At 43.8% G+C, this 27,401-nt stretch overlaps 2 protein-coding genes across 7 annotated transcripts in view; one reads left to right on the forward strand and one right to left on the reverse strand.

The window, feature by feature from the left end:
- Nucleotides 1-27,401, reverse strand: part of Pdilt (protein disulfide isomerase-like, testis expressed) — a 294,014-nt gene that overhangs the window by 32,049 nt on the left and 234,564 nt on the right. The window lies entirely within an intron of this gene.
- Nucleotides 1,381-27,315, forward strand: Acsm5 (acyl-CoA synthetase medium-chain family member 5). 6 transcript variants are annotated; one of them, XM_006230123.3, is made up of 16 exons: nucleotides 1,381-1,454; nucleotides 1,740-1,876; nucleotides 3,805-4,024; nucleotides 7,149-7,359; nucleotides 9,559-9,766; nucleotides 11,633-11,776; nucleotides 12,153-12,306; nucleotides 14,081-14,160; nucleotides 17,878-18,001; nucleotides 18,731-18,811; nucleotides 18,932-19,033; nucleotides 21,013-21,140; nucleotides 21,403-21,502; nucleotides 23,284-23,403; nucleotides 24,277-24,396; nucleotides 26,401-27,315. In XM_006230123.3, exons 3-15 carry the CDS (start codon nucleotides 3,824-3,826, stop codon nucleotides 24,358-24,360), a joined length of 1,737 nt encoding a protein of 578 aa, XP_006230185.1. In that variant the 5' UTR covers nucleotides 1,381-1,454; nucleotides 1,740-1,876; nucleotides 3,805-3,823; the 3' UTR covers nucleotides 24,361-24,396; nucleotides 26,401-27,315. The 6 variants fall into 6 exon arrangements, with proteins under 6 accessions (XP_006230185.1, XP_038938781.1, XP_063123652.1 ...); XM_039082853.2 differs by lacking the exons at nucleotides 1,381-1,454; nucleotides 26,401-27,315 and having other exon boundaries at nucleotides 1,557-1,876; nucleotides 3,809-4,024; nucleotides 24,277-24,808; NM_001014162.5 differs by lacking the exons at nucleotides 1,381-1,454; nucleotides 26,401-27,315 and having other exon boundaries at nucleotides 1,649-1,876; nucleotides 24,277-24,808.

Here is a 27,401-nt window from a genome sequence, read left to right on the forward strand (position 1 = left end):
GCCATGTCACTTTCCTGGCTAGCCCTTTCCCAATAACTTTGTATCAAATGCTAACAGCCTTACCCCATCTTGGGCCTTAATTGCCTCCTAAATTACATGTCATTTTTTTTTGCCTAGTGTATACTAGGCACCCAGGAAATATTTTTAAAATAAAGGCTATTTGTATTATTAGTATATCATTGTTATGGTTTTCAGCCTTCAGTGCTCTGCAGCCCCAACTCTTATCAAATACTGACACACATAGGAATATTGAGATTATATCACTTGAAGATGGCTCATTTGTCCATATATCTGAGTGAGTAGAACATATTTCTGCAAATTCAGGCATGAGTTTATTGCTCAGGGCTCATAAAGACACTGTGGCCAAGGCGGTAGGGAGAAAGAAAAGCAGCTTATGTGGAAATGGCCAGGTTGGCCTCACTAGGAGATGAGAGAAGAAACACGGCTCATGAATGTTATACAGCCTGTGTGACAACCCCTCATCCACCTCTACTGCTAAGAAAGGTGCTCTGAGGTCCTGGGCCGGAGGGTGGGGACTTTACCAGGTTAGACTTTATCATAAACAAACAAACAAACAAACAAACAAAAGTCAGAAATCACACTTTGAGCCTACTACCCATGGAAAACCCCAACACAATATCTGGCAGTGAAAAAAAAATACTAAGTGAATCTTTGCTTTTGCTACTTGAGGACTCAACAAAGAATCAGGAACTCTCCCAAATGCAGGAGTGTTCTGAGTGTAGGGATATGGGAGGGAGCACAGAGGATCCCAAATCTCCATCCACATGTCCGAGTGTGCCTGTGTGAAAGGGAGGCCTGATGTGAATTATCTGAAACTACACAGCATTAGAAAGTGGTTTGTCCTAGAGAGGAAGGAATGGTGGTCAGAGGAAGCGTGGCAAAAGCCTGCTGATAGAAACAGTTCAGGTCTGAGGAAGGGCCCTGGGGCTTCTCCAAGTGACACCTTGAAGGTGGGAGACCTTGGAGAAGGAGCAGCTAGAAAGGAAGACACGGGCATGTAGCAGCGCTGTGCTGGAATGAATTATGGGGTAGGGTAGGGCACAAATTAACCTGTGGGAGCTTCACAAGCTAGTTCTGGTGATAGCCACACTCGAGGTATCCTAATGGCGGTGGATCAGGACAGTTTTTTGCTGCTGTTCTCAAAGAAGCAGCCTGTCTACCTGCAGTGCGCCTGTGTCGCAGCATTGACTTTGACCCTGGAGGAAGTAAGGGGACACTAGAAAGCTTTCTGATTTCAACAGCTTTATTTAACTAAGATCCGGTTCTTTTTTTTTCCTTTTCTTTTTTTTTCCAGTAAATTTATGTAATAGCGCTGCCTTGGCCCCCATCCAAGAGCTATTTCATTAGCTCTTAAAATCCTGCACGCATCCTTTGCCAAGCTGCTCCTTCAGCTGCTCCGGAATCAGGCACTTCAAGTGCATGCTTTAAGCAAGGTAGAAAAGGGCGTGGGGAAGGGTTGGGGGTGGAGGTGGGGGGGGGACACTCACGTGAATGACCTTTCTGTTAAAGCAGAGTAAAGCACTCGTTCAAGTTTCTAGTAGTTGACCTGAATTCCTGGGAGCACATGTACCAGTACCTAGCAGGCTGGCTCCAAGGCAGGGTTTAATCTTTCAGGCACTGTGTGCCTGGAAAACCCTGGCGTGAAGCCGCTTTCACAGACTTAGTGTCCCTACCCTCTGAAAGTTGAAGCTCCTGACTCCTAATCCGGCTCTCCATAGGCTGTGCTTGGGGCTAAAGCTCCCTGTCTGAATCCTGCCTCCATCAGCTTCTGGGGAAATCTCAGGAGCTTTGTGGTCTGCCTTGCTGCCGAAGTGGAACACAGATGCCTTGTGTGCACCTCAGATTCTAAAACAAGGTAACTGAGCAAGAAACCCTTCACTGACAAGTGTCACCTACCCAGAGACCTTTGCGGGGGGATTAAATCAAGGATAGGAATGGCATGAGGTGACCTTAGGAAAGTGTGGAGAAAGAGCTGGAGGCTGAGGAGGTCAGACATCAGGAAGGGAAGAGTCAAAGAAACAGACCTGGGGCAGAACTCAGGGGTGATGTCGGGGGATATCTGAGGCTCTTAATCCCTGGGTTAGTGGCTAGGAGACAAAGGCTGAACATAGACTTCTCTGGAAAGTGAGAGTAGGAAGTAACTTTTTCCCTTCTAAGCCACCTCCTCTAATGAGGAAAGTAGCATGTGGGATAGAGTTGTCATAGGGCTTAATGAAAAGCTTCTTGAATAATTCTTATCATTGGTTAAGCATATGTTATTATACACAATAATGGGTTCAGTGTGGATTTTCAGACATGGGTAAAGTGCTTTTTCATCCTAATCATCCTCATTGCCACCTTTTGTCCCTTTCCATCCCCACTAACCCCATCCTCCCCCTCCCCTTCTCCCTCTGCCTTCTCCTCCTCCTCCTCAACTAGTCCCTCTTTGACATTTTTGGTTTTTTAAGTTATTATTTCTTGAACCCATTGAGTTTAAGTAGGGCTGCTTACAAGAGTATGAATGGTTGGTTTCAGGAGCATGGGCAACTTATTGGTGTGAAATAATGTCATTGAGTTTTGTTTCGTTTCAACATACTCTGTGCGCAGTCAGCCTTCAGTGGCTGTGGGAATGAGCCTTTCCTGCTGTGGAAACACAGTCATGTCTCACAGTTGCCTGTTCTCTTACGACTAGAGGAACTTAGCCCAAGGGACAGAAACTCAGTGTCCCCAGGCTCCAGATATCTCTGGGATCCCGTGAACATGCAGAGTCACACTCACAGGTGGGAGCCAAGGCACAGCTCTGGGGACCACTCATGCTCCAAGGCTCCATCCCCTGAGCAGCAAGGTCCTAAAACAGCCCTGCCCACTGGCAGCTCCTGCCACTTAAGAAACCTAGCTGTTGTGTTAGCCTCAAGTGCTCACTGTGCTTGCAGTATTGATAGAAAACACAAGGGATAGGGTGTTCACATGCGTGAATAAGTAAGATACATTCTTCTAATTTGTTTCTTTCTTACTTTCCTGCATCTCAGTGCTACAAAGCTGTGAGCAGCACGTGTAGCTAGCATTTTGTCTCTACTGGGCAGAGTTGGACCTTTCCAGATGCCAGCTGTGTTAACTACACTGATCTGATCATCCCACATTGCACAAATTAGGTGAAATGTCACAGTGTGCCCTCTAAGGCTATGTAATTATTTATCAGTTAAAACAGTTAAGATGTGAGTTAACAGGCTAGGGAGATAATTGAATCAATAAAATCTTTGTCCTGCAAGTATAAGGGCCTAAGTCTATCCTAGAACCTACAGGGAAGAGCTGGCGACAGGCGGATTCCTGGGTTGCACTGCCCTGCCAGCACAGCCTAACTGGTGAGTTGTAAGATAATGAGAGGCCTTATCTCAAAGCAGGGGACAGTGTCTGAAGAACAACAGCCAAGGCTTCCACATGCACATGAGCACACATACCTGAACACACATGTGCACCTGAACACACATACACAATCCATATACATAAACACACAAAATGCATGTTGACTATTTTTTTAATACAGCTAAATTACTGTCATTGGGAGATCCTTTTGAGGGTCTGAGTTTTAAGAAGTGAGCTATGAATGGATGGCCTCAGATGCATGCAGACCTTGATACAGGGAGAGGTAGGAGAGGACTGCCAATTCAGAGAAGAGACACTTCCAGGGTCCCAGTGGAATGACAGTCAGTATGAGCTACACCACCACTCTCCGGGCTGGTCACAGACTCCTCTTCAACCCCAATTCCAGAATTCAACACTACAGTCCTTCCTCTTTGGTGACAGGCAGAAGGTGACAGAAGACATGAGGTTATGGCTGAGAGGTCTGGTCTACCAGGCTCGGAGGAGTTCCTGGGGAGTCTTCAGGATTCACACACAGCCACCACCTCCCCCTATCCCTGAGGTTGTAGCTACCTGGGAAGCCATCAGCCTAGGGAAGCGGCCAGTGCCGGAGTACTTCAACTTTGCCCACGATGTGCTAGATGTGTGGAGTCAGCTGGAAAAGGTGAGGCTCACCCTGCCCTGGTGTCCCTCGGGGGCACCTGAAGTCCCCCCAGATACTGCAGTGAGACTGTAAGACAAGCACATTGCAACATTGTGACCTGGGAACTTGGTAAGTCCAAAAATTGAAACTGTTAACATTTAAGCCTGAGACCTGAAGGGGACAAATTAGACCCCCAGTGGTATGAGTCAGACACACCTTGAACAGTGTGCTTAAAGTGTCACCCAGCCCGAGCCCGGACCACAGAGGACATCTGTGTCTGCTCTTCATCCTCTTCCGATGGATCCTAAGCAGATGAGAGCTCTGTCTCTCATGCTCTTCTCTTCTGAGTAGGAGAAACAGAGGCTCAGGCTCAAAGCTTTTCACCTAGAAGTGAGCAAAAACAAACAAAACTCCTTGTTTTATATCATGCCTTAATGTGCACATGCTTCCTTCTTATTTCCCTTTCTATATGTGTCTGTTATGGCTATCTGTATTATATTTGATAGGAATAATTTCTTGGTAATAATAGAATGTAAAGTTTAATCCCAAGGAAATTTTAGTGTTAAATTTGTTTATTTTCTCAAAAATAAACAAACAAACAAAAATGGTTTTATGTATCCCTGGCTGGCCTGTAATTCATTACATAGACCAGGTTAGCCTTGAACTCACAGAGATCCACTGGCCTGCCTGCCTACTGAGTGTGTTTCTTTGTCTTTGAGACAGTCTCAATCTGAAACTCAGGCAGACCTAGAAGTATAGCCAACTTGTAGCCCAGCCTTGAACTCATGGCAAGCCTCCTGCCTCAGACTCCCAGGTGCTACAGGCATGTAGCAGTATGCCTATCTTTCAGGCATGATCTAGGATCCCTATTTTATCTTATCTGTCATCAATTCTGCCACCATAAATGCAGCAATACCACTGAGCGTGGTAAATTGGTACAGACAGAGTAAGGATGGGTGAGACGCCGCAGCAGCCTCTGCAGTCACTAGGCTTGTGTCATCTACATACTGTAATAACACTGAAAAGGAGAGAGAACCCAAATTCTCAGAACTCAGCAGAGACCTTGGCAGCAGAAGGGTTTATTACAATAGTTCTCTGAGCCTCAGTCTGAAAAGCAAGCCCAGGGGCCTTTTAAGCATCCCTGGTCCTGACCCAATTTTCTAGTCAACCAGAGGCCCTGGAAAACAGCAGTCCTCATCCCCAGTGGAGCCTGACAGCCTCAGAAGGTGAAGAATGAAGCCAGTTTGTCCAAAGCTTCATTTCCCAAAGAATAATCACTATTTGGTGTTATTTCCCCCATGTTTTCCTTTCCTTTTTGAGATTATAATTATAATATAGCTACATATTCTCTCCCTTCTCTTTCTTCCCTCCAAACCCTCGCACACATCCCTCCTGTTCCCTTCAAAGCTCTCATTTTCCTTATTGTTGAATGTGTGTGTACAGACACATATATTCCTAAACATAACTTGCTGTGTCCGTATGTTATTTTTATGCATATTTGCTTCTGAACAACCAGTTGACTTGGTGTTACTATTGTGAGGCCGTCTAGATTTGACCCAACTCAACCAGTAAGGAAAGTCTATTCTGGGGAAGCCATTTGCTGAAAAACTGTAGGCAAGTAGTTTAACATGACTACACGAAGCAGATGAAGTGTTAGATGTCCACAGGGCAAGCAGAAGACAAACCAGAAGCTAGTAGAGAAACTGGAAACATCCAGTGCACTCCTGCGCATCTCAGAATCAGTGTGCGAGCCTCAGGTATTACAGGCTCTTGCAAGTGACTGAAAAACACTGGACAAGCCCTGGGCAGGGTCTCAGAGTTTATGGCCTTGTCCACTTTCAGTTTGTTTTCTCTGTGCTGTAAGAGGTCTCCCAGCATTTCCCTCTGTCCATCGTGATGTCCCCACTGTCATGGACATCTAACTCTCTAGAACTTTAAGCCAAAATAAATTCTTCCTTAAGTTGCCTTTAGTCATGGCATTTTATCAAATCAACAAAAACTCACGCAGTCATTCAACCTGGCGAGACTATTCTAAAAACTAGTGAGTTGTGTAATTGTTTGTGGTGATTTGTAGGTGAAGTGAGCAATTGTTTAATTAAACAGGGAGGATCATGGGACAGTGTAAGTCTTCTTACCTGTTACATTACAATGCTGGTATGGGAAATTTGCTTAGGTTTACCTACCTCAACACTCAGAGGATACGTAAGTAACAAATAAAACTGACAAGTCTCCGACCTACATGGAGGGGGCAAGGTTTTTGGTTTGTGTTTGGCTGGTTAGCTTTTAGTTTTACAAAGGAGGGTCTCATGTAGACAAGGCTAGCCCTAAACTCACTAGTCAAAGATGATTTCGAATTCCTGATCCTCTTGCTTCTGTCTCCTAAGTCCTGGTTTTACAGGCACGCTACATAGCACCTTGTTTATCCAATGTTGGGGACTGACCCCAGGAATCGGTGTGTGTCAAACATGTACTCTATCAACTGACTCATACTCTTGGCCAATTATTTTGATTTTTGAATTCTGTGATCAGATAACTATGTTGTTGAAATTTCCAACCCCAATAAGTCCGTATAAAAACACACAATCCAATAATTATAGGCTGTAAGCCAAGTTTGGCCAGATCTAACACTATACTAAGTTATTTCCCAGCTACAAGGCCCCTTGCTACTTGTGGTTTCTCCTGGCCATGTGGTTCTGCTCCATCATGGCTTCCTCCTTTTCTTCAGTTCTCTCTCATTCTCCTCTCATCCTCTTCTACCTCTCCACCAGCCCCCACTCTAAACCTCCCTTCCCACCTTCCCCCTCCACTGCCCAATCAGAGGCTCTAGCTTCTATTGAGCAGTTAAAACAGGCAGAGGGTTCACATGAGATCACCCGAGTACATGATGGGCTGTTCATCAGGTACAACCCCTCATGAGGAAGCAGAATTAGCATCAGAATACAAACAGCATCAGGACAACTCACAACATTTCCCCCATTTTTTTGTCTAATTAAAAACGCTCCTTCTCCTCTGATAACAAACAATATATAAGAGGAACTATTCAACTATTCAATATAACTATAAAATATGTTTTTCTTAAGAAACAAATGAGCAAAACCACTCAATAATGGCTTCTATTATTTTCCTGGCTGCACCCACTGTCCAGACAGGGCACCGCCCCCCAAATCCTGCATTCTGGTGGGTGAATGGCTCAGGAACAGAAGTCAAGTGGACATTTGAGGAACTGGGAAAGCAGTCCAGGAAGGCAGCCAACATCTTAGAGGGAGCATGTGGCCTGAAACCTGGAGACAGATTAATGCTGGTGCTTCCGAGACTCCCAGAATGGTGGCTGACCATCGTGGCTTGTATGCGAACAGGTCAGTGAGCAAGTCTAGAGCTCCCTTTGTAGGACTGACACTGCCCACCAGAACTTTGCAATTCCCACAAGATTTGGAAGACGGAATGAAGAGAATCCCATATGGGGTTCACTTTTCCTTTGCCCGGCAGTCATAGACCAGATTGCATACGGTGGTCAGACAATGACGTGAGAATTAAAAAGCAACCGCTTAGTAAGGGTCAAAGCACAAGGAGCCCTGCAGGTTTCTAAGCACCTACTATGTGCTGGGAACTGTGCTAAGAGATCTATTCCTGATTTAAAAAAAAAAGCTTTTGGTCAAAGTGTTATATATTTTTCCTACCAAATACCTCATTTTTGTCTACCTACAACTTTTATTGATATTTATTAAAAAAATAACTCACAACCACATCTCATGTTATCGTATGAGGTAGAGCCTCCATTCCAACACAGAAGAAGAGATCAAAGCCGATGTCAATATAGTTCTGCATCTCTACATTTTCCTCATATGCTCTTGTCAGGTTATACTGGTTGACTTTCTCTGATTGACAGCTCTGGCTGTCGAGCATCTTCCTGGGCCTCAGTTCCTAAAGTTTGGTGGGCTGTGACAACAGAGAGATGGAATGAAAAAGCACAGCAGTGCTTGGGGCTAGCTTACAAAGACCCAAGTTTGATCCCCAGAACCCATATTATAAAGGAAAGTAACCATGTGTGAGGATACATATTTATAATCTCAGCTCTGGGCAGAGACAGGTGGATCCCTGGTGCTCAACAGTGAGCTTGGGCCACTAGGCAAGCTCAGAAGCAATGAAAGATCCTGTCTCAAAAACAAGGTAGATGGTGCTTGAAGAGTGACATGCACACATACACACATAGCACCCCCCATACACATGCATACATAGCACACACATATATGTATACATAGCATCCAAACACATGCATGCACACATAGCACCGACACACACAAGCACACAGAGCACCCAAACATACACATGCATAAAAGAACACAATTCAACTCAGAGCGTTCACACTGGGTGCTGCATTGCGTAAGCATTTGGGAGACAGGGCAAAGTGCAGTGAGACCATGGGCTTGGCTCTCATGCTGTGTTGAAGTGACCTTTCCCTCTGCTTCTTGTTCTCACTAGTTGTTTTTCTCTGTGAATGAGTATGTTGAACTCAATGGAAAATACTAATAATCTGTGCTCCAAGATACTGAGGGTTTTCAAATGGCAAGGCTGCCCATCATTCTTAATCTTCCTCCGTGGAGGTAGATAGACTTTGCCACCCTTAGCATAGCTTTGGTGTTCTGGAGTCCCTGCCTACTACACCTCCTTTATCAGCAAGGGACCCATACACAACACAGGATTCAGCCCAGCATTTCATTTGAAAAACAAGAAAAACCACTGAACTAAGGGGTTGTTACAGCGATACAATATAATATATTCAAGATCATGGTCTTAGTCAGGTCTGCCATTGCTGTGGTAGAACACCATGACTAAAAGCAACTTGGAGAGGAAAGGTTTTATTCAGCTTACACTTCCACATTTAGTCCTTCACTGAAGGAAGTCTGTATAGGAACTCAAACCTGGCAGGAACCTGGAAGCAGGAGCTGATGTAGAGGCCATGGAGGGGTGCTGCTCTGTTCATCATGACTTGCTCCGTCTGCTTTCTTATAGAGCTCAGGACCACCATCTGGGGGATGGCCCTACCCATGGTGAGCTGGATCCCTCCCCCACATCAACCACTAGCTAAGAAAATGCCCTATAGACTTGTATGTGGGCTGATTTTATGGCGGCATTTTCTTATTTGAGGTTCCCCCTTTCAGGTGACTCTAAGTGTGTGTCCAGTTGACAGAAAACTAGCCAGGACGAGCAGGTTTAACGCTGCTTTAGCTCTGCAAGTCCCGCTGTATCACACATTCACTGTGTTTTCTTGGGGAAACCATTTGATTTAGTCAAGGCAGGAAAGTCTAAAGACCTAGGCTCTTCAAATGTGTGGTGTGTTTCTCACAATAGCATGTATTTCTGAGCATTGTGAGAACTGAGTGAAGCAAAGCCTCGGCAGTTCTTATCACAGGCGAGTACTCCATGTCTTTTGGATTTCCTGGTTACCATGATTGTTCCTTCAGGTGTTCCAGCCCTCCTCAGCTACTTATTTCTCCGTCCTCTACATTCAGATCTTCCTTCTCTCCTAACAATCTCTCTTCTCTGCGTGACCCAAGGTGTGGTCATGATCCCAGGCATTTCCCAGCTGACACAGAAGGATCTCAAGTACCGGCTACAGGCTGCCAGGGTCAAATCCATCATCACCAGTGATGCCCTAGCTCCTCACGTGGATGCCATCAGTGCTGACTGCCCCTCCCTTCAAAGCAGGCTTCTGGTGTCTGATACCAGTCGTCCAGGCTGGATCAATTTCCGGGAACTCCTGAGGTAAATTGGGACCCTCCAGGACAGTAGCAGTGAGATAGGCTTTGAATATTTTCTTTTTTCAGCAACAGGGTTGAATACAAAGAGACCAAACCAAATAGATACTGGCCAGACACATCACCCTGTGAACCCCTCAATGTTCAAGGTTACTCAGTAACTGGGTGCGCCACTGTATCCCAGCATCCTCTAACATGGTGGCAAAGATTGTTGGAATTCTTAACTAGAGTGTATTAGTTAAATTTTATGATACATTTAATTCACAAAAAGCTGTCAATAATGAAAAGGCTGTCTCATATCAGTGCTTGCTGTATGACAGGCTCTAGGCTAAATAAGCATCCAGCTGCATTTATTTGCACGGGAAGGATTTAATAACACCTATTCTGTGGCTGACATTGCCTTTGGTGTTCAGAACACTGTAGTAAAGAAGAGATCTTCTTGTTTAATCTTTGAAAGGGGCCACACAAGGTGTAATTTTATTTTTACAGGTGAGAAAACACTCTTGAAACTGGAAGTGACTCATCTAAAATGCCAAAGAGAAGTAAAGGCTGAATTAGGGCACAGTTGATATACGTTGCTCTGTAACAAGGATGCAGCGGGCATTGATCTGTGAATTTGAGATTTTTGTCCTGAACAGAGACCAGAATGCCTGTCTTGATGACTCACACCTGTCACCATAGCAATCGGGATTGTGAGTTTGAGACCAGCCTGAAATAAAAAGCCTGTCACAAAACAAAATTAAAAACAAAGCAGTGTCAGAAGATTCCAAAAATGGTCACTGGGAGCTGGACTCCTGAGCCTAGAGTGTCCACCTCTGTGAGCAGATGCACCTGAATAAATACAAATTTGTGTAATTTGGCATCTGCCCTACTTAGCCAGACATATCTGAATCAGAGCCCTCGGATTTGTTATTTCTAATGCTCAGCCCATGACATTTTGGTGAGTCATCAAGTTAACCTAAATATATCCTTTTAAATTTCAGTTATCATTACAATTATCTGAACTCAAAAAGATACAAGGTTCTGATTTTATTTTGTCCAAGGTGGAGCACAAGTAACAGAATTGCTTTTAAAAATTAACTCAGAGATCACAAGATACAGCCAGGTCTGAGATCCAGGAGCTAGCTGAGTCTTCAGATCCCAGAACTTAGGAAATTATCTAATTTCAAACCCCTAATTTTTGAGAAAACATTTAGAAAAAAATGTCTCTACATTGAGAATTGAGTTAGGAAGGGGACCGTTCTCTCAGATGGACAGAAATATACACGTGAGAATGCATGCATCTATCCTATCAAGTCCTCAAAGGAGTAGATGGAGATCTTCATTTGCGTGTGAGTGAGTGTGTGTGTGTGTGTGTGTGTGTGTGTGTATATACTTGTTCATATAGGTGTGTGTACATGTGTGCAAACCAAAGGTTAACTTTATGTATGTTTCTGTATTACTTTCCACTGCCTTATTTTCTTGAGACAGGGTCTCTCACTGAACCTGGAGTCGTAGAACAACTGCTCAGTGAGCGTCAGGCATCTTCCTGTCTCTGCATCTCCAAGCCTGAAATTACAGATGCAAACAGCATTCTTGTAGGTGCTGAGGATCTAAACTCATGTCCTCTCCTTTGTGTTGTTCTGAATGAGATATCTACCCAACTTTTGTGGGTCTCTCAAGTCATTTCAGCATTTTGAGACTCAATTTTGTAGCTTTGGCTATAAAATGGTTGTAGAGATAGTACCTATTTATGAACATGTCTGCAAATGACACAGTGCTCCACACAGCACCCATACATGATGTGTTGAAACAGCCCTACTACCACTGTTATATCTTTGGGACTGCTTAGGGTGTTATTATTAGTGCCTCTTAGTATCCTTGCATTCTCCAGAGTGGCATCTCCAGAACACAACTGCCTGAGAACCAGAAGTGGAGATTCAATGGCCATCTACTTCACCAGTGGAACCACGGGGACCCCCAAGATGGTGGAACATTCCCAGTGCAGCTATGGACTGGGTTTTGTGGCCAGTGGAAGGTATTGGATGACTTGTCTATAAGGCCCAAATACAAGATGGATGAGTGAACAGAGGGGAGAGAGTGAAAGAGGAAAAATATGGAAATGGAGTTCAGAGAAGAACCAGAGGGTTAGTCAGGTAGGGTCTTGAAGTCTTTCCTTTGAGGAAGCATAGAACCTGTTCCTTTAACTTGTCTTCTTAGCCTACAACACAAGTACAAAGAAAGTGCTGAGTAAGCGTTTGCTGAGATCATAGTTGAGTTGATGGGTCTTGCCTAGATTTGAAGAGCTTAAGTTGTATCTCCTGAGGTCTGAGCTCCAAATTATGAATAATATAACCCATTCTAAAGGTGGAGTTATTGATGATGGTGCTCTGACTTCCTCTCATTTTTGGCAGGAGGTTGATGGCCTTGACTGAATCCGACATATTCTGGAACACAACTGACACTGGTTGGGTGAAAGCAGCCTGGACTCTCTTCTCTGCCTGGGCCAATGGCGCTTGCGTTTTTGTGCATGAGCTGCCCCAAGTTGATGCCCAAACTATTCTAAATGTAAGAAGAAAAATCTAGTGCTGGGTTTCTGAACTTTGCACACATTGGGCAAATGTCCTATCATTGTGCAACTTCTCCAGGCCTTGTTTTGAAACAGAGTCATACTATGTAACCCAGGATAACCTTGAACCAGAGGTCTTCTGCGTTGGAGTGCCAAGAGTGGAGGTTATGAGTGTATGCCACAGTGCCAAGCTCTGAATCACCTCTTGTGTCCTGAGTGTAAATGGGATGAATGGAATCAATGTTTCAGGTAGCATGAGAAAATGTAGGAATCGAATGACAAATTCACTTAGAACTTTTATAATCTGGGTTCAGTCTATTTAGCAACCTCCAATCATTACCCGCCCTCAAAATAGATCCCTAGACATGAAAGTATTTCACCTCTCCAAACGTTATCAAAGCCTTTTACTGCATGCTGCACCATTCTTTCCTTTACCTTCTTCCCTATGCTTTTGTCAAAACACAAACTATTTGTCAAAACTTTAAGTAAAATCCAAAGTCTAGCCCTCAGAGCATGTGCAACTGTCCTTGTACCTTATTACGAGTCATTTAGCGAACTCAAGTCATTCACCCAGTGCCTCCTGTCTTATTTTTCTGGGCTCTTATCATGAAGGAAGAGGATTGACATCCCAAGTGAAGACACAGAATACTTTTGCTCTCTCCTCTAAATGGCATTTTGTGAGATATCAATGAGCCTATCTCCCCATACCCATCTCTTTGAGACAAGCTGGGTCAAATGTGGCAAGGAGTATAGGCTTCTCCATTGGTCAAATTCGGATTCTCAGCCTAGTCTCCTGACTTCTTTGAGTCTCACTCTCTAAGCTGTCATGAGAACAAAGATACTGTTTTCCTAATACACTAGTTGTTATTCATTTCCCATCATCATTGTTCTTGGAGGATGTGTCAGCCATCTGTGCAGCTTTTCTCTTCACCATCCCTAGCCATGGCAATATATTCAAGATCTATTATTTTGCAGTTTCCCATGTACACCCATACTAACAGCAGCATTGTAGCGATTCATAGTAATTCAAGGTAAAAGGCAGGAGCAGCCCAAGCACTCATCAGAAACTGATTGTGTAAACCAAATAATAGTGCCCACCTTGTTTTTGGCCTGGAGTTTGTCTTTTGGGCTAGACTGCTGGCCAGCGAGTCTCAGGGATCTACCCATCTCTGCATACACTACCACACCTGACTTATTTTCTCATGGGTTGGGTTCTAGGACCAAACTTGGGCTCTTAGACTTGTGCTGGTTTTGGCATCTCCTACAATAATTTTTACAAAGATAGCTTCTAGGAATGCAGTCATTTCAGAGCATGGTTAATCCTGGGTAATCTGTTTAAATTCTGGATTGTTGTTTTTATTGATTGTCCACTAAAAACTGGCCAGAGGTATCATTTCCTCACTGTCTGCCGAGGACAGCTAGAATGTAATCACAACCTAGTACCTTGTCTTCTCCAGAGTGAGTCACTCAAGAGAGGGAGAGAGGTAAGAACATTTGAGACAGAAGCTGTATTCTTTCTGTAATCTAATCTCAAGTGACACACACCATGTCAACAGGATGTTATTGGTCCCATGGACCAACCATGGAGCAGAGTAAGAGGAGACCCCATAAAGGTACAAATGCTAGAAGGTGGATCATGGACGTCACCTTGACAGATAGATGCCATGTGTAGTGTTCTACTCTGCTTTGTCAGTGACACATTGAGATCCATTTCACCCATCCCATTTCACCTGAGTGTCTCTGAGAAAACTGTCTACTTCTTGTTTTGTTTAGACTCTCTGCAGGTTCCCAATAACCACCATTTGCTGTGTCCCAACCCTCTTCCGGCTGCTTGTACAAGAGGATCTGACAAGGTATAGCCTCTGCTTGGCACTTACAGGGTCCTCACATGACGACATCCATCTTTCAGTCCAACTTTTCTTCCTGTTTCTCTATCTTTGTCTTTCTGGGAGTTTCTTGCTTCACCTCTGCCTCTTTTTATGTCTTCATATGTCTCTCTTTGTCACTACTGTGTCACACACACACACACACACACACACACACACTCTCTCTCTCTCTCTCTCTCTCCCACATATCTTACATTAAGCTTTTAAAGATGGTTTTTATGGATCTTCTTAATTCATACCCAGAAAACAAACTGAAAGTATTTAAAGCAATTCAAATTTTTGATTGGATCACCACCATACACCACACCCTTAGCATTTTCGTGACTTCTGTCACAGAGATCATTGGGTTTCCACTGATCAGCTATAGAATAGTTTTGGTTACCAAAGGTTTTTCATTTCATTAGACTAAGAAGCTCACTCACTCCATCTCCCAACCCAAGCCAGCCATTCCTAGGTATCTGCCTTGGGATACTCAAACAAAGTTGACAACACTGTGCCTGGCTCTTATCCCGTACAAATACAAACAGCATCCACTAGTTGGGCTGGGCTGTTTGCAGGGGTATTGGGTGAGTAACTTACCAATCCTAACCATGTCTCCCTCTTCTATCCTTTCCCAACGCCGTGTCTTCGCATGCACTCATCTTCCTAAGTTATACTCCCTGGCCTATAATATTCCAAAGAATGGAGCGCTTGCGTGATTTTAAATGTATTCCTCTAAGTATAAGAATCAATGCCATTCATTCCTTTCTTGTGAATATTCTCACACTGTTATTTTGACTGGAAACAGCCCCTGGATAATTCTTCAAGACCAGTTAGGTACTGCTTACCAATACTAAGTAATTGAACTGAATTAGTGAAGTACAACTGGGAGAAGAAAATGATCCAAAATGTATTTATATTTAGTGTAACTTTTGAACTGAGAGACAGGTTTGCTATTTATTTAATATCTCTGGAAATTTTATATCCAGTCTTCACAGTTGGGGAATTCTTCGAAGGCTATTTTTAAAGATTTATTTATTTATTATGTATAAGTACACTGTAGCTGTCTTCAGACACCCCAGAAGAGGGGATCAGATCTCATTACAGATGGTTGTGAGCCACCATGTGGTTGCTGGGAATTGAACTCAGGACCTCTGGAAGAGCAGTTGGTGCTCTTAACCACTGAGCCATCTCTTCAGCCCAGAAGGCTATTTTTTTTTATTAACTTGAGTATTTCTTATATACATTTCGAGTGTTATTCCCTTTCCCGGTTTCCGGGCAAACATCCCCCTCCCTCTCCCCTCCTTATGGGTGTTCCCCTCCCAACCCTCCCCCCATTGCCGCCCTCCCCCCAACAATCTAGTTCACTGGGGGTTCAGTCTTAGCAGGACCCAGGGCTTCCCCTTCCACTGGTGCTCTTACTAGGGTATTCATTGCTACCTATGAGGTCAGAGTCCAGGGTCAGTCCATGTATAGTCTTTAGGTAGTGGCTTAGTCCCTGGAAGCTCTGGTTGCTTGTCATTGTTGTACATATGGGGTCTCAAGCCCCTTCAAGCTCTTCCAGTTCTTTCTCTGATTCCTTCAACGGGGGTCCTATTCTCAGTTCAGTGGTTTGCTGCCGGCATTCGCCTCTGTATTTGCTCTATTCTGGACGTGTCTCTCAGGAGCGATCTACATCCGGGTCCTGTCGGTCTGCATTTCTTTGCTTCATCCATCCTGTCTAATTGGGTGGCTGTATATGTATGGCCACATGTGGGACAGGCTCTGAATGGGTGTTCCTTCAGTCTCTGTTTTAATCTTTGCCTCTCTCTTCCCTGCCAAGGGTATTCTTGTTCCCCTTTTAAAGAAGGAGTGAAGCATTCACATTTTGATCATCCGTCTTGAGTTTCATTTGTTCTAGGCATCTAGGGTAATTCAAGCATTTGGGCTAATAGCCACTTATCAATGAGTGCATACCATGTATGTCTTTCTGTGATTGGGTTAGCTCACTCAGGACAATATTTTCCAGTTCCAACCATTTGCCTATGAATTTCATAAAGTCGTTGTTTTTGATAGCTGAGTAATATTCCATTGTGTAGATGTACCACATTTTCTGTATCCATTCCTCTGTTGAAGGGCATCTGGGTTCTTTCCAGCTTCTGGCTATTATAAATAAGGCTGCGATGAACATAGTGGAGCACGTGTCTTTTTTATATGTTGGGGCATCTTTTGGGTATATGCCCAAGAGAGGTATAGCTGGATCCTCAGGCAGTTCAATGTCCAATTTTCTGAGGAACCTCCAGACTGATTTCCAGAATGGTTTTACCAGTCTGCAATCCCACCAACAATGGAGGAGTGTTCCTCTTTCTCCGCATCCTCGCCAGCAACTGCTGTCACCTGAGTTTTTGATCTTAGCCATTCTCACTGGTGTGATGTGAAATCTCAGGGTTGTTTTGATTTGCATTTCCCTTATGACTAAAGATGTTGAACATTTCTTTAGGTGTTTCTCAGCCATTTGGCATTCCTCAGCTGTGAATTCTTTGTTTAGCTCTGAACCCCATTTTTTAATAGGGTTATTTGTCTCCCTGCGGTATAACTTCTTGTGTTCTTTGTATATTTTGGATATAAGGCCTCTATCTGTTGTAGGATTGGTGAAGATCTTTTCCCAATCTGTTGGTTGCCGTTTTGTCCTAACCACAGTGTCCTTTGCCTTACAGAAGCTTTGCAGTTTTATGAGATCCCATTTGTCGATTCTTGATCTTAGAGCATAAGCCATTGGTGTTTTGTTCAGGAAATTTTTTCCAGTGCCCATGTGTTCCAGATGCTTCCCTAGTTTTTCTTCTATTAGTTTGAGTGTGTCTGGTTTGATGTGGAGGTCCTTGATCCACTTGGACTTAAGCTTTGTACAGGGTGATAAGCATGGATCGATCTGCATTCTTCTACATGTTGCCCTCCAGTTGAACCAGCACCATTTGCTGAAAATGCTATCTTTTTTCCATTGGATGGTTTTGGCTCCTTTGTCAAAAATCAAGTGCCCATAGGTGTGTGGGTTCATTTCTGGGTCTTCAATTCTATTCCATTGGTCTATCTGTCTGTCTCTGTACCAATACCATGCAGTTTTTATCACTATTGCTCTGTAATACTGCTTGAGTTCAGGGATAGTGATTCCCCCTGAAGTCCTTTTATTGTTGAGGATAGTTTTAGCTATCCTGGGTTTTTTGTTATTCCAGATGAATTTACAAATTGTTCTGTCTAACTCTTTGAAGAATTGGATTGGTATTTTGATGGGGATTGCATTGAATCTGTAGATCAATGCAGATCTTTTGGTAAAATGGCCATTTTTACTATATTAATCCTGCCAATCCATGAGCATGGGAGATCCAGAAGGCTATTTTTAATCTATTAAAATTTTTATTGATTTATTACTTTCAGTCAGGTCATTGTCTCTATGGATTTATTATCAATTTGTTTTAGGTAGATTAATTTGGACAATCCATTGTTGTGCTCAGACCTATCATATGAGTCTGATTTTAGCCCAAATTTGGATAGGATTGATCAGCCTCTGCGGACCGCAGCTGCAGTGAAAGGTTAGACCACATGAAACTTACTGTGGGACAGAAGGGAACTTACGCTCTAGTGTCTTTGGGGCTCTGAATCTCTAGCAATGCTAGAGGGTAAGTAGAAATGTTTATGAGATAGATGGCTTTGTCTCCCTGCTTGCGAAAGGTACAAGTTCCAGTGCCTCAGACACTGTTTGGCCGGTGGAGAAGCCCTCAACTCTGACGTGAGGGACAAGTGGAAGAACCAGACAGGCCTGGAGATCCATGAAGGCTACGGACAATCAGAAACAGTGAGTTGGTGTCTCAGACCTCCTCATCAGAACCCTCGCCCCATCATAGAGGATCACTAACCGACAGCAGTTCCTCACCTCTCCCTGACACCTGACAGAAACTTCCTGGCTCTAGGGCCCTGAAACTGGCTATGGAACACCATTAGCCATGCCTCCTTTTGGTTTAAAGGCAGTCTCAGGTAATTTCCCATATGCCATGGCCCTGCAAAGCAGCTTTCCTGATGCCTCCCATGATTACTCTTTTTGTAGCTATGACAAACTACCTGGCAGAAATGAAGAGGTCCATTGTCACATCCATGTCCAGAATGGTTTCCTTTTCTCAGATGCTCACTGTCCTCTAGAGGATTCTAAATTCAATCCAGCTGACAATAAAGATTAATACTCATAATTGCTCAAGGAAGCTGTCACCCCAGAATAGCCCATGATGTCTTTTTAAATAAAATCTTAAACAGTGAACCCTATAACCATCTTGGTAAGATGTGGGAGTGAGTGAATCTTTCAGCTAAATGACGATTTAGCTCTCTACTCATGAACACCACAAGTGCCTAATGAAGGGCTGTTGGCCATGGACGAAGACGATTTAAAAAATAAGGGAAGAGTTTGAAAGTGAGGGAAAGAAAGATGGTAGAAAAAGAGGAGGAAGAAGAACCAGAATGCAGGTGAGAACCAGCATAGACCAGGAAACAAGGGGATGGAGGCTTCCCATGGTTGACACGAGTTTCTCTCCAGGTCCTCATCTGTGGCAATTTTAGAGGCTCAACGATCAAGTCTGGATCTATGGGGAAAGCAAGCCCACCTTACGATGTGCAGGTAGGCTGCCTCTGTGACAGTGCACTGAGCAATCTATGCTCTGGGGGATGCAGGGTGACCTTTTGAGTAACTTGGCTGTACAAAGGATGCTCAGATGCCATGCTATGACCTCTCTGTTAGATTGTAGACGAGGAGGGTAATGTCCTGCCTCCAGGAAAAGAGGGAAATATTGCCATCCGCATCAAACCTACTAGACCCTTCTGTCTCTTCAACTGCTATCTGGTAAGCTGTGGGGAACAGCTGGGAGGAGTCCCAGCAATCACTCCATGCAGACCTTGAGAAGCACATTTTGTAAGTATCTGTAGCATGACCCTTGTAGTAACTGCATTGAGTTGGTTGCTATAGTTATTGATCAGGAACACCGCTGTTGACAAGGAAGGTACAAAAGTGGATGGCTTATCCGGTGTCAAACAACTTATATGCAAGGTCCTATGCTTAAACAAGAGTGTGTTGAGAGCACAAACACAGATAGGAAAGGTTAAATTCCGGAAAGCAAAGTTTCTTACCGAAGAACCAACTGCAAGCTGGTGCTAGACCAAGTTTTCAAGATGTTCGCTTCTGGTTTGTTGGTTGAACTTCAGTCCAAGGTTCCAAAATAAGATAGTAATTATCTGTCCTCTAGACCTTGGCTAGAATCTCTTCCTATTCTTTTCTGTAATACTTTCAAGCCTGGATGTGCATCAGAAACACCCAGGAAGCTTCAACTAGTACTGATCCCTACAACCACTTAAATCAAATCAACTAAATTTTGGGATGATGAGGATCAGGCCCCTGGGTAATTTGAAAGCGCAGCCAAGAATTAAGAACTACTTGTCACAGAGATACCCTGTAGCTCATATACTAAGCTGACTGACTGTGCATTTTAAAATCAACTTGTCAAGACCCATGAAAACATTTGTTAGAAATTTTAATTGGATTTTCATTAAGTCTATAAACCAACCCAGAAGAAGCTGACTTTCCACTCATTCTTTCTAATTTTCTTACACTAATTAATTGTGTGTGTGTGTGTGTGTGTGTGTGTGTGTGTGTGTGTGTGTGTGCGCGCGCACACACACACACACACACATATGCCAGACTGTGTGTGTGTAGGTCAAAAGACAGCTCGGTGAAGTCAGTTCCCTGCTTTCACCATGTGGGTTTGTGAATTGAACTCAGATGATCAGGTGAGCACTGATCCATCTCACTAACTCCTACTCATTCTTTCTGTCTTTCCATTTGTTTAAATAATCTTTCACCATTCCATGAGATCCTTTACATTCAACATGCTTTACCTCAAACATGAAGCAACTGGCAAATTGTTGTTGCTATATAGTAATTTTGTTTTCTTTTAAAAAACTATACATGGAATCATGAAAGTTCCATTTTTTGTATCTTAGACTCAAGATAATTTATTTACCAGCCACACAGATTTTTGCATGCACTAGTAAGTTTTTCTTTCCATTAAATAGTAACATTTTCTTTAGGACTTTTGGAATTAGGCTATTGTGTCAGCTTTGTGAGTAAAACATCTACCTTGCAAGCATGAAGACCTGAGTTTGAATCCTCAGAAACTACCTAAAGCCCCACATAGTAGCACACATGTCTGAAATCCCAGTTCCTAAGAGTAAATGGGGACAGGAGAATCCACAGAAGCTCCTGGGCCAGCTAGCCTGGTGCATGCAGTGCAAATATCCAAAAATAGACCCATCTAGAATAAAGTCAGGAAGGGCTGACACCTGAAACTGTTTCTGACTTCCAATAATAGCATTTGTCCACATTCATACACACACACACACACACACACACACACACACACACACACACACACGCATGCATGCACGTACATGTAATTTTAGAATCATAACTTGACTTTTTCTTTACTGTATCACTGGGGTTTCAAGCCCTTTATTTTCTGTTGCCTAGGCTCAGTGTTCTTGCCTACCCAGCACCAGTTGCCCTGTGTGTACCCTCATGAGTTCACCTCTTCTAAGGATGCTCATGAGTTGCTCAGGATCCTACCCAGCAGCTCTCATTTAATTAAAAGAGGGAAGGGAAGTCACAAATCTCCAGGACTCCAGCCTTCTGTCCTGTCAGAAACTCTGGACAGCTTGACAACCAATAAAGCACCTATTGAAGGGGGCTGACCACTGGGGGCTCTTTAGTCAGGAGCTGACCTAAATCGTTGTTCCCAAATGATCCTCCATGGACTCTCCTCTCTTCAGGACAATCCTGAGAAGACAGCAGCATCAGAGCAAGGAGACTTTTACATCACTGGGGACCGAGCACATATGGACGAGGACGGCTACTTTTGGTTCGTGGGGAGAAATGATGATGTAATCAACTCTTCAAGGTCAGTTTAGCTCTTCCTCTCCTTGAGCATCCAGAGGGGAGGGGAAGTGATGTGAAAAGCTTGACTCTAAAAAAAAAAAAAAGTACAAACTCAGAGCTAGATAAAACAGCACATTTCTGAAATTCAAAAACTCAGATAATTGACATAGGAGGATGTTGAATAAGATCTCCATAACTAGATCCTGTCTGGAAAAGAATAAAAACATTTTTGGTTTATGTTGAAAAAAAAAAAAAGAAAGAAAAGCTTGACTCTTCTCTTCCAGCTACCGGATTGGGCCTGTGGAAGTAGAGAGTGCACTGGCTGAGCATCCGGCTGTCCTGGAGTCTGCTGTGGTCAGCAGCCCAGACCCCATCCGGGGAGAGGTAAGCCTTCAGGGAAGAACAGAAGGTCATTGTTTTCTACTTATAAGCACCCAAAGGAACAAGGGGAATGAGGAATGGCAGATCCCTCCTTTGGTCTCAGCCCCACCCCTAGAACCACAAAGCTGAAACCCAACCTGCAGTCACACATTCCTTCGGATTAACCTCCTTTAGAATCATAAATACACTCTACAAAGGCAAGATGGGAAAGCCAAATTCCATTTTACTTGGACAGCAGACAATCCAAGCAATCCAAATGAGGCCGAACAGGGTCTGACACACAATAGGTTTAACAGTAATCATAGTAAGAGGTAGCTCTTCTTAAAAGCCAGATTTGTTTGAACACACAGGGATAGTGAGTTCACACCTTTGGGAAGTGTGCAAGGAGAGCTACCCCTTAGCAAACGTTTGGGAAGTGTGCAGAGTTTAGTGTTGGTGTGGACCTGCAGCCAAGTGGCGTTTTAAGCACTTCCATTGCTATCAGAAAGTATTCTTTACTTTATTTTGAGGTTATATAATATATATAATAATATATATATAATAATAACATTTTCCCCTTCTTTTTCCTTCCTCTAACCCTTCCCAGATAGCTCTTCTTGCCCTCTTTCAAATTTGTGGCCTCTTTTATCATTAATTGTTATTATAAGTATATACATATATCTAATATATGTATATATACATGGAATATATGTATATACATATATATTCCTAAATATAACCTGGTCAGTCTGTGTAATGTTATTACTTGTATATATGTTTTCAGGACCGACCGTTTGGTTTTGGATAACCAATTGGTGAACTCTTCCCTGGGGAAGACTGTTTCTCCCCTTCACCACATTCCCCAGTTGCCTGTAATTCTCTGTGCTGCATAGATACCTGTGGGCTTTCCCCTATCTACTCTGGCATGTTTATTGGTATTGTCCTTGTTGGGCTCATGTTGAGGCAGTCATGTTGGTGAGACTTTATGGATGTAGGCTTTGACATTTCTAGGAGACTAGGTATTTTAAAAATGCATTATTTTATGTGTGTGCATATGTGTGTGTGTGTGTGTGTGTGTGTGAATAAAAGTGCACACGTATCACAGCACATGTGTGGAAGTCAGAGGACACCTTGCAAGAGTAAAACCATGTAGGCTCCATATAATGAGCTCAGGTTGTCAGGCTCAGCATCAAACACATTTACCCTCAGAGCCATCTCGACAAGCTTAGGAATTGTGTTCTGAACAGTTGTTCCCTCTTTATCAGGAGACAAATTCCAGGGGAAACCTGGGCAGACAAAGCCAAGGCACAGAATGCCCCTTGGAATGACTGAAACAGAAATGGTGATATAGCTGCATGTTTGCTGGTGGGAAATGTACAGAAAGCACTCTCCAAAGACCAGAGGCCCTGGAGCAGGGCTGCATTTTTCTCAGTCCTGCCTGAACAGCCCCTGCCCCTCTATCCTCCTGCAGAAAAACCTAGAAGTGAATGCCATTGGCATTGGGAAGGAACTTCCTCCTGGTCTTTATATCTTATGGGAATTAGTGTTGGCTTCTAATGGAGCCATTGTAAGTATGGCACGGAAGATGAGGCTCCAAAATGATTCCAGAAAAGCCAATGCTCCAGTACTTTAGTATGAACAGGCAGGAAACAGGGAAACAGTGTTGTTCACGTCACTGTCTGTGCTTGAGGATCTAGTTGAACCCTCATGTTTAAGTTTAAGTAAGCACATAGTTACAAGACTAGCTTAAGGAGAAAAGCATCATTTCCGAAGGCTTGATCCTTTCTGGGGTTCTCTCCCTGCAGGTGGTAAAGGCGTTTATAGTCCTTTCTCCAGCCTATGTGTCTCATGACCCAGAAGCCCTGACCAGGGAACTCCAGGAGCATGTGAAGACAGTGACTGCTCCATACAAGTACCCCAGGAAGGTAACCACCCAGGGTCCTAAAGCTGGGGAACAAAATGAGTCCCTGCTCCATGGCCTGGTCTCCTGGTCCAGGCTGTGTGCTGGGATGCACATATCCCAGTTGATGCTTCAACCTCATGTGTCTCTTGTCATTGGATCCTCTCTGAAGCACATGTTCTTTCTCTAGTGACCTGTAGGTGAGAAGCAAAGGGTTTGCTGAGAGGTGAAGACACATGTGCTCCAAGCACTAGCAGTTTTAACTGTTATCACAGTTAACATGGGGAAAACCCTAAATTGTGGGAGCTTTCCAAAGAAGTAGTGAAAGTAACGAATTAAGACAACAGTTCCTCTGGGAAATGATGGCTTCTTCTTCTTCTTCTTCTTCTTCTTCTTCTTCTTCTTCTTCTTCTTCTTCTTCTTCTTCTTCCTCTTCCTCTTCCTCTTCCTCTTCCTCTTCCTCTTCCTCTTCCTCCTCCTCCTCCTCCTCCTCCTCCTCCTCCTCTTCTTCTTCTTCTTCTTCTTCTTCTTCTTCTTCTTCTCCTTCTCCTCTTCCTCCCCCTCCTCCTCCTCCCCCTCCTCCCCCTCCTCCCCCTCCTCCCCCTCCTCCTCCTCCTCCTCTTCCTCCTCCTCTTCTTCTTCCTCCTCTTCCTCCTCCTCTCCCTCCTCCTCCTCTTCCTCCTCCTCCTCCTCTTCTTCTTCTATTTTATTGGATATTTTTTATTTACATTTTCAAATGGAATTCCCTTTCCCTGTTTCCCATCCATAAGCCCCCTATCCCCTCCCCCTCACCTTCTTCTATAAGGGTGTTCCCCCTCCACAACCACTCCCCCTTCCTGCCAACCCACCCTGACATTTGGTTTCTAAGCATGATTGTATCTGTTTGTTTGGTCACCAGGTGGCTTTTATTTCGGAACTGCCAAAGACGGTTTCTGGAAAGATCCTAAGGAGTAAATTGAGAAACCAAGAGTGGGGGAGATGAGGCGCAACCCAAGAAAGATGCTGTGACTCTCTGAAGGTTCTCAAGGAGAAGGAAGTGGGGCTGGCTAGCTACTCCTTGGAGGAGAATAGGCATCAAAGATGGTCAGCTTCCAAATGGGCATTTTGGAATGATGCTGGCAAATGCAAGAACATCTCTAGTCCAGAGCTCACAGACACTGCCCAGTCCAGCAAATTCACCAAAGCTTAACTTCCATCTCTGGAGATCTTCAGCATTCTGTTGTCCCTGGGAAGGACAAATCAGCACAACCTTAATCCATGGTCTTGTTATGCCAGTGGAAATGTAAAATGTGACCCTTTGGATGAAGTCATTTGGTAACAGTATCTGGGTCATAACATTGACCATACTCTTCCATTTAGAAATCACACTTTTGGGACTCACTATAAAAGAAAAGACTCAAAATACAGTAAACATTTGGTATGCAAAGATACTCCGTGAAGCACAGTTTAAAACTAAACACACACACACACACACACACACACACACACACACACACCAAAACAATAGAGAAATAATTAAATCAATTAACACTAGCTTGATCAATTAATGTAACTATTCAAGTACTTAGGCACAGCCTGTGTCCTGGGTAGGGGAGGGGAAATGTAAGCTGTATTAAAGGTTAGAGGGAAAACTGCCATTGGGAAGCTGCTGTGAGGAAACACACTGGAGACATGACTGGTCCCTTTCCTTAGACACTTGCACCTCTCAGGTTTTCTTAAGAAGTAGAAACAACTAATTTAATGAACAAGTTATTTTAGAGGGCAATCTTTTCTTCCTGGCCTGGGAAATGGTGCTGATCATAAAGTACCTCCTGGGTGAGCATGAGCACCCAATTTTCAGATCCCTGATAGCTATGTAAAGGCCATCTGTGGTTATGCACATCTGTAACCTTAACCTTAGTGGGAGGAGAAGAGAAAAAGATCCCTAGAACTGCCTGGCTAGCCAGCCTAGCCCATCAGTAAGCTATGTGCTCACTGAAAAGCCCCCAAAGTTTTTTATTGGTTATTTTATTTATATTTCAAATGTTGTCCCCCTTTCCAGTCTCTCCTCTGCAAACACCCTCCCATCCTCCCTCCCCTTTGCATCTAAGAGGGTGCTCCCTCCATCCATCTACTCCCTCCTCATTTGTTTAGCATGCCCCTTCACTGGGGCAACAAGCCTCCACAGAACCAAACGTCTACTCTCCTATTGATGCCAGATGCTACATATGCAGCTGGAGTCAGAGTCCCTCCATGTATATTCTTTGGTTGGTAGTTTAGTCCCTGGGAACTCTGGGGGATCCAGTTAGTCGATATTGTTGTTCTTCCTATGGGGTTGCAATCCCCTTCAGCTCCTTCCATTCTTCCCTATTTCTTCCATGTTGGTCCCTGGGCTCAGTCCAATGGTTGACTGTGAGTGTCTGCATTTGTCTTAAGTCAGGTGCTGAGAAGCTCCAAAAGTTAAGATGGTGAAGAATAATGGAAAACAGTAACATTCACCTCTGGCCCTGACATGCACAGATCTATATCTAAATCTAGATCTAGATCTAGATCTAGGTATAGATATAGATGTTATAGATAGAGAGATAGAGATGTATATCCATGCACTGGGAAACTGCTGTGAGTAAACTATACACACATAGCAACCCCTTAGAAGAAATACCAGTGGAAATGGCATCCAAAACCACCTCCATCCTCATTTCTAACTGTTCATAAATCGTTGCTCAGTCCATGAGTAGTAAGTATCCCAGGGCACGGTGTCGAGAAGCCATGTTCTTCTAGGTCCTTTAATTAGAAGGTGTGGTTCTGAATGACTGACACTAACCACAAAAGGGAGAAACTGGTGGAAACTCAAAGCAATGCCTGTGACCTCTACCCAGATCCCAGAATTTCTCCTCACTGGTTGATATGTATTTATTGAGCAAGTGCTTAGTGTAGAGGCCTGTGAAATGATAACAAGCAAAGGCAACCAGCATGAGTTTGCTACAGGCAAGTCCCAGGATGGGGTGGCGCTGACAGCAAAAATCTGTCTCCTCTATTCCAGGGACAACTCTAAAATCAAAGTGCTGGAAGGTTGGCTCCATCCTGAGGTTCCTCTTCGCATTGCAAGTGTTGTGTTTGTCCTGTGCCTTATGCTCTTCTCTCATACCTGCAAAGGATGCATGTATACTTGCTTCTCAACTCCTCCTGTTTAAGGACACCTGTCACTTCCTGCTACATGAGGGCATTTGGAAGCCCATGACCTACATTAATTTTATTACTTCTTTACAGATTTTGACTTTAAGTAAGGGGTTGGGGTGCAAGTTCCAGGGACTTCCTCAGCCACAGAGTAAAAACATGGCCAGTCTGGGTGACTTAATGAGACCTTGTCTCAAACTAAGTAAAAGAAGGGGTCGGACATGCAGCCAGTGGTAGAGCATTTCCCTAACACATGTAAGGCCCTGGGTTCAACCCCACAAACATGAAAGTAAGGGAGTAAGAAAGCAACCAAGACCCCATTTCCAAATCCACTAGTCACATTCTAAAGCTCTAGGAAGCAGTGTTTCAACAAATCCACAATACTGCTTACAAAAGTTTAGTCTAGTGGATAGGCTGGTATTATTTATTATGGAGCAGTAGCAATAAGGTTATGACTGTGGTAAATGCCACAGTGACTGACAAGCCTAGGGAACTTAGGTATATAGTGGTTTGCATAAGAAGTCTCCATTGGAGCTTAGGAGATATTCTAATAGTTAAAGTGTTTTCTGTACAAGAAAGAGGACCAGAGTTTAGATCCCCAGAAATACATGCAAATACTCCCTGAGTATGGTAGCACAGCCTCAAGGCAGAGATTGGAGACTCCAGAGAAAGCCGACTAGAAAGACCAGACATATCAGCAAGCTCTGGGGTTTGATTGTAGAGTGATCCTGCTTCCATGAATAAAGTGGAAGAACAACGGGAGATGGTTCCTGACATGAAACTCTGGCCTCCACATGCATATGCAATCCCTGCTCCCCACCATGCACATGCATAACCTCACACAAATACATACTTGCACCCCCCAGT

The sequence above is a fragment of the Rattus norvegicus genome, chromosome 1 (assembly GCF_036323735.1).
Source record: "Rattus norvegicus strain BN/NHsdMcwi chromosome 1, GRCr8, whole genome shotgun sequence".
Classification (NCBI taxonomy): Eukaryota; Metazoa; Chordata; class Mammalia; order Rodentia; family Muridae; genus Rattus; species Rattus norvegicus.

Coding starts and splice junctions, on each gene's coding strand:
- Acsm5 (XM_006230123.3), top strand. CDS start 3,824: ATGAGGTTATGGCTGAGAGGTCTGGTCTACCAGGCTCGGAGGAGTTCC. Junction 14,161..17,877: donor GTACAAGAGGATCTGACAAG/GTATAGCCTCTG, acceptor TGCTTGCGAAAG/GTACAAGTTCCAGTGCCTCA. Junction 21,141..21,402: donor GATGTAATCAACTCTTCAAG/GTCAGTTTAGCT, acceptor CTTCTCTTCCAG/CTACCGGATTGGGCCTGTGG.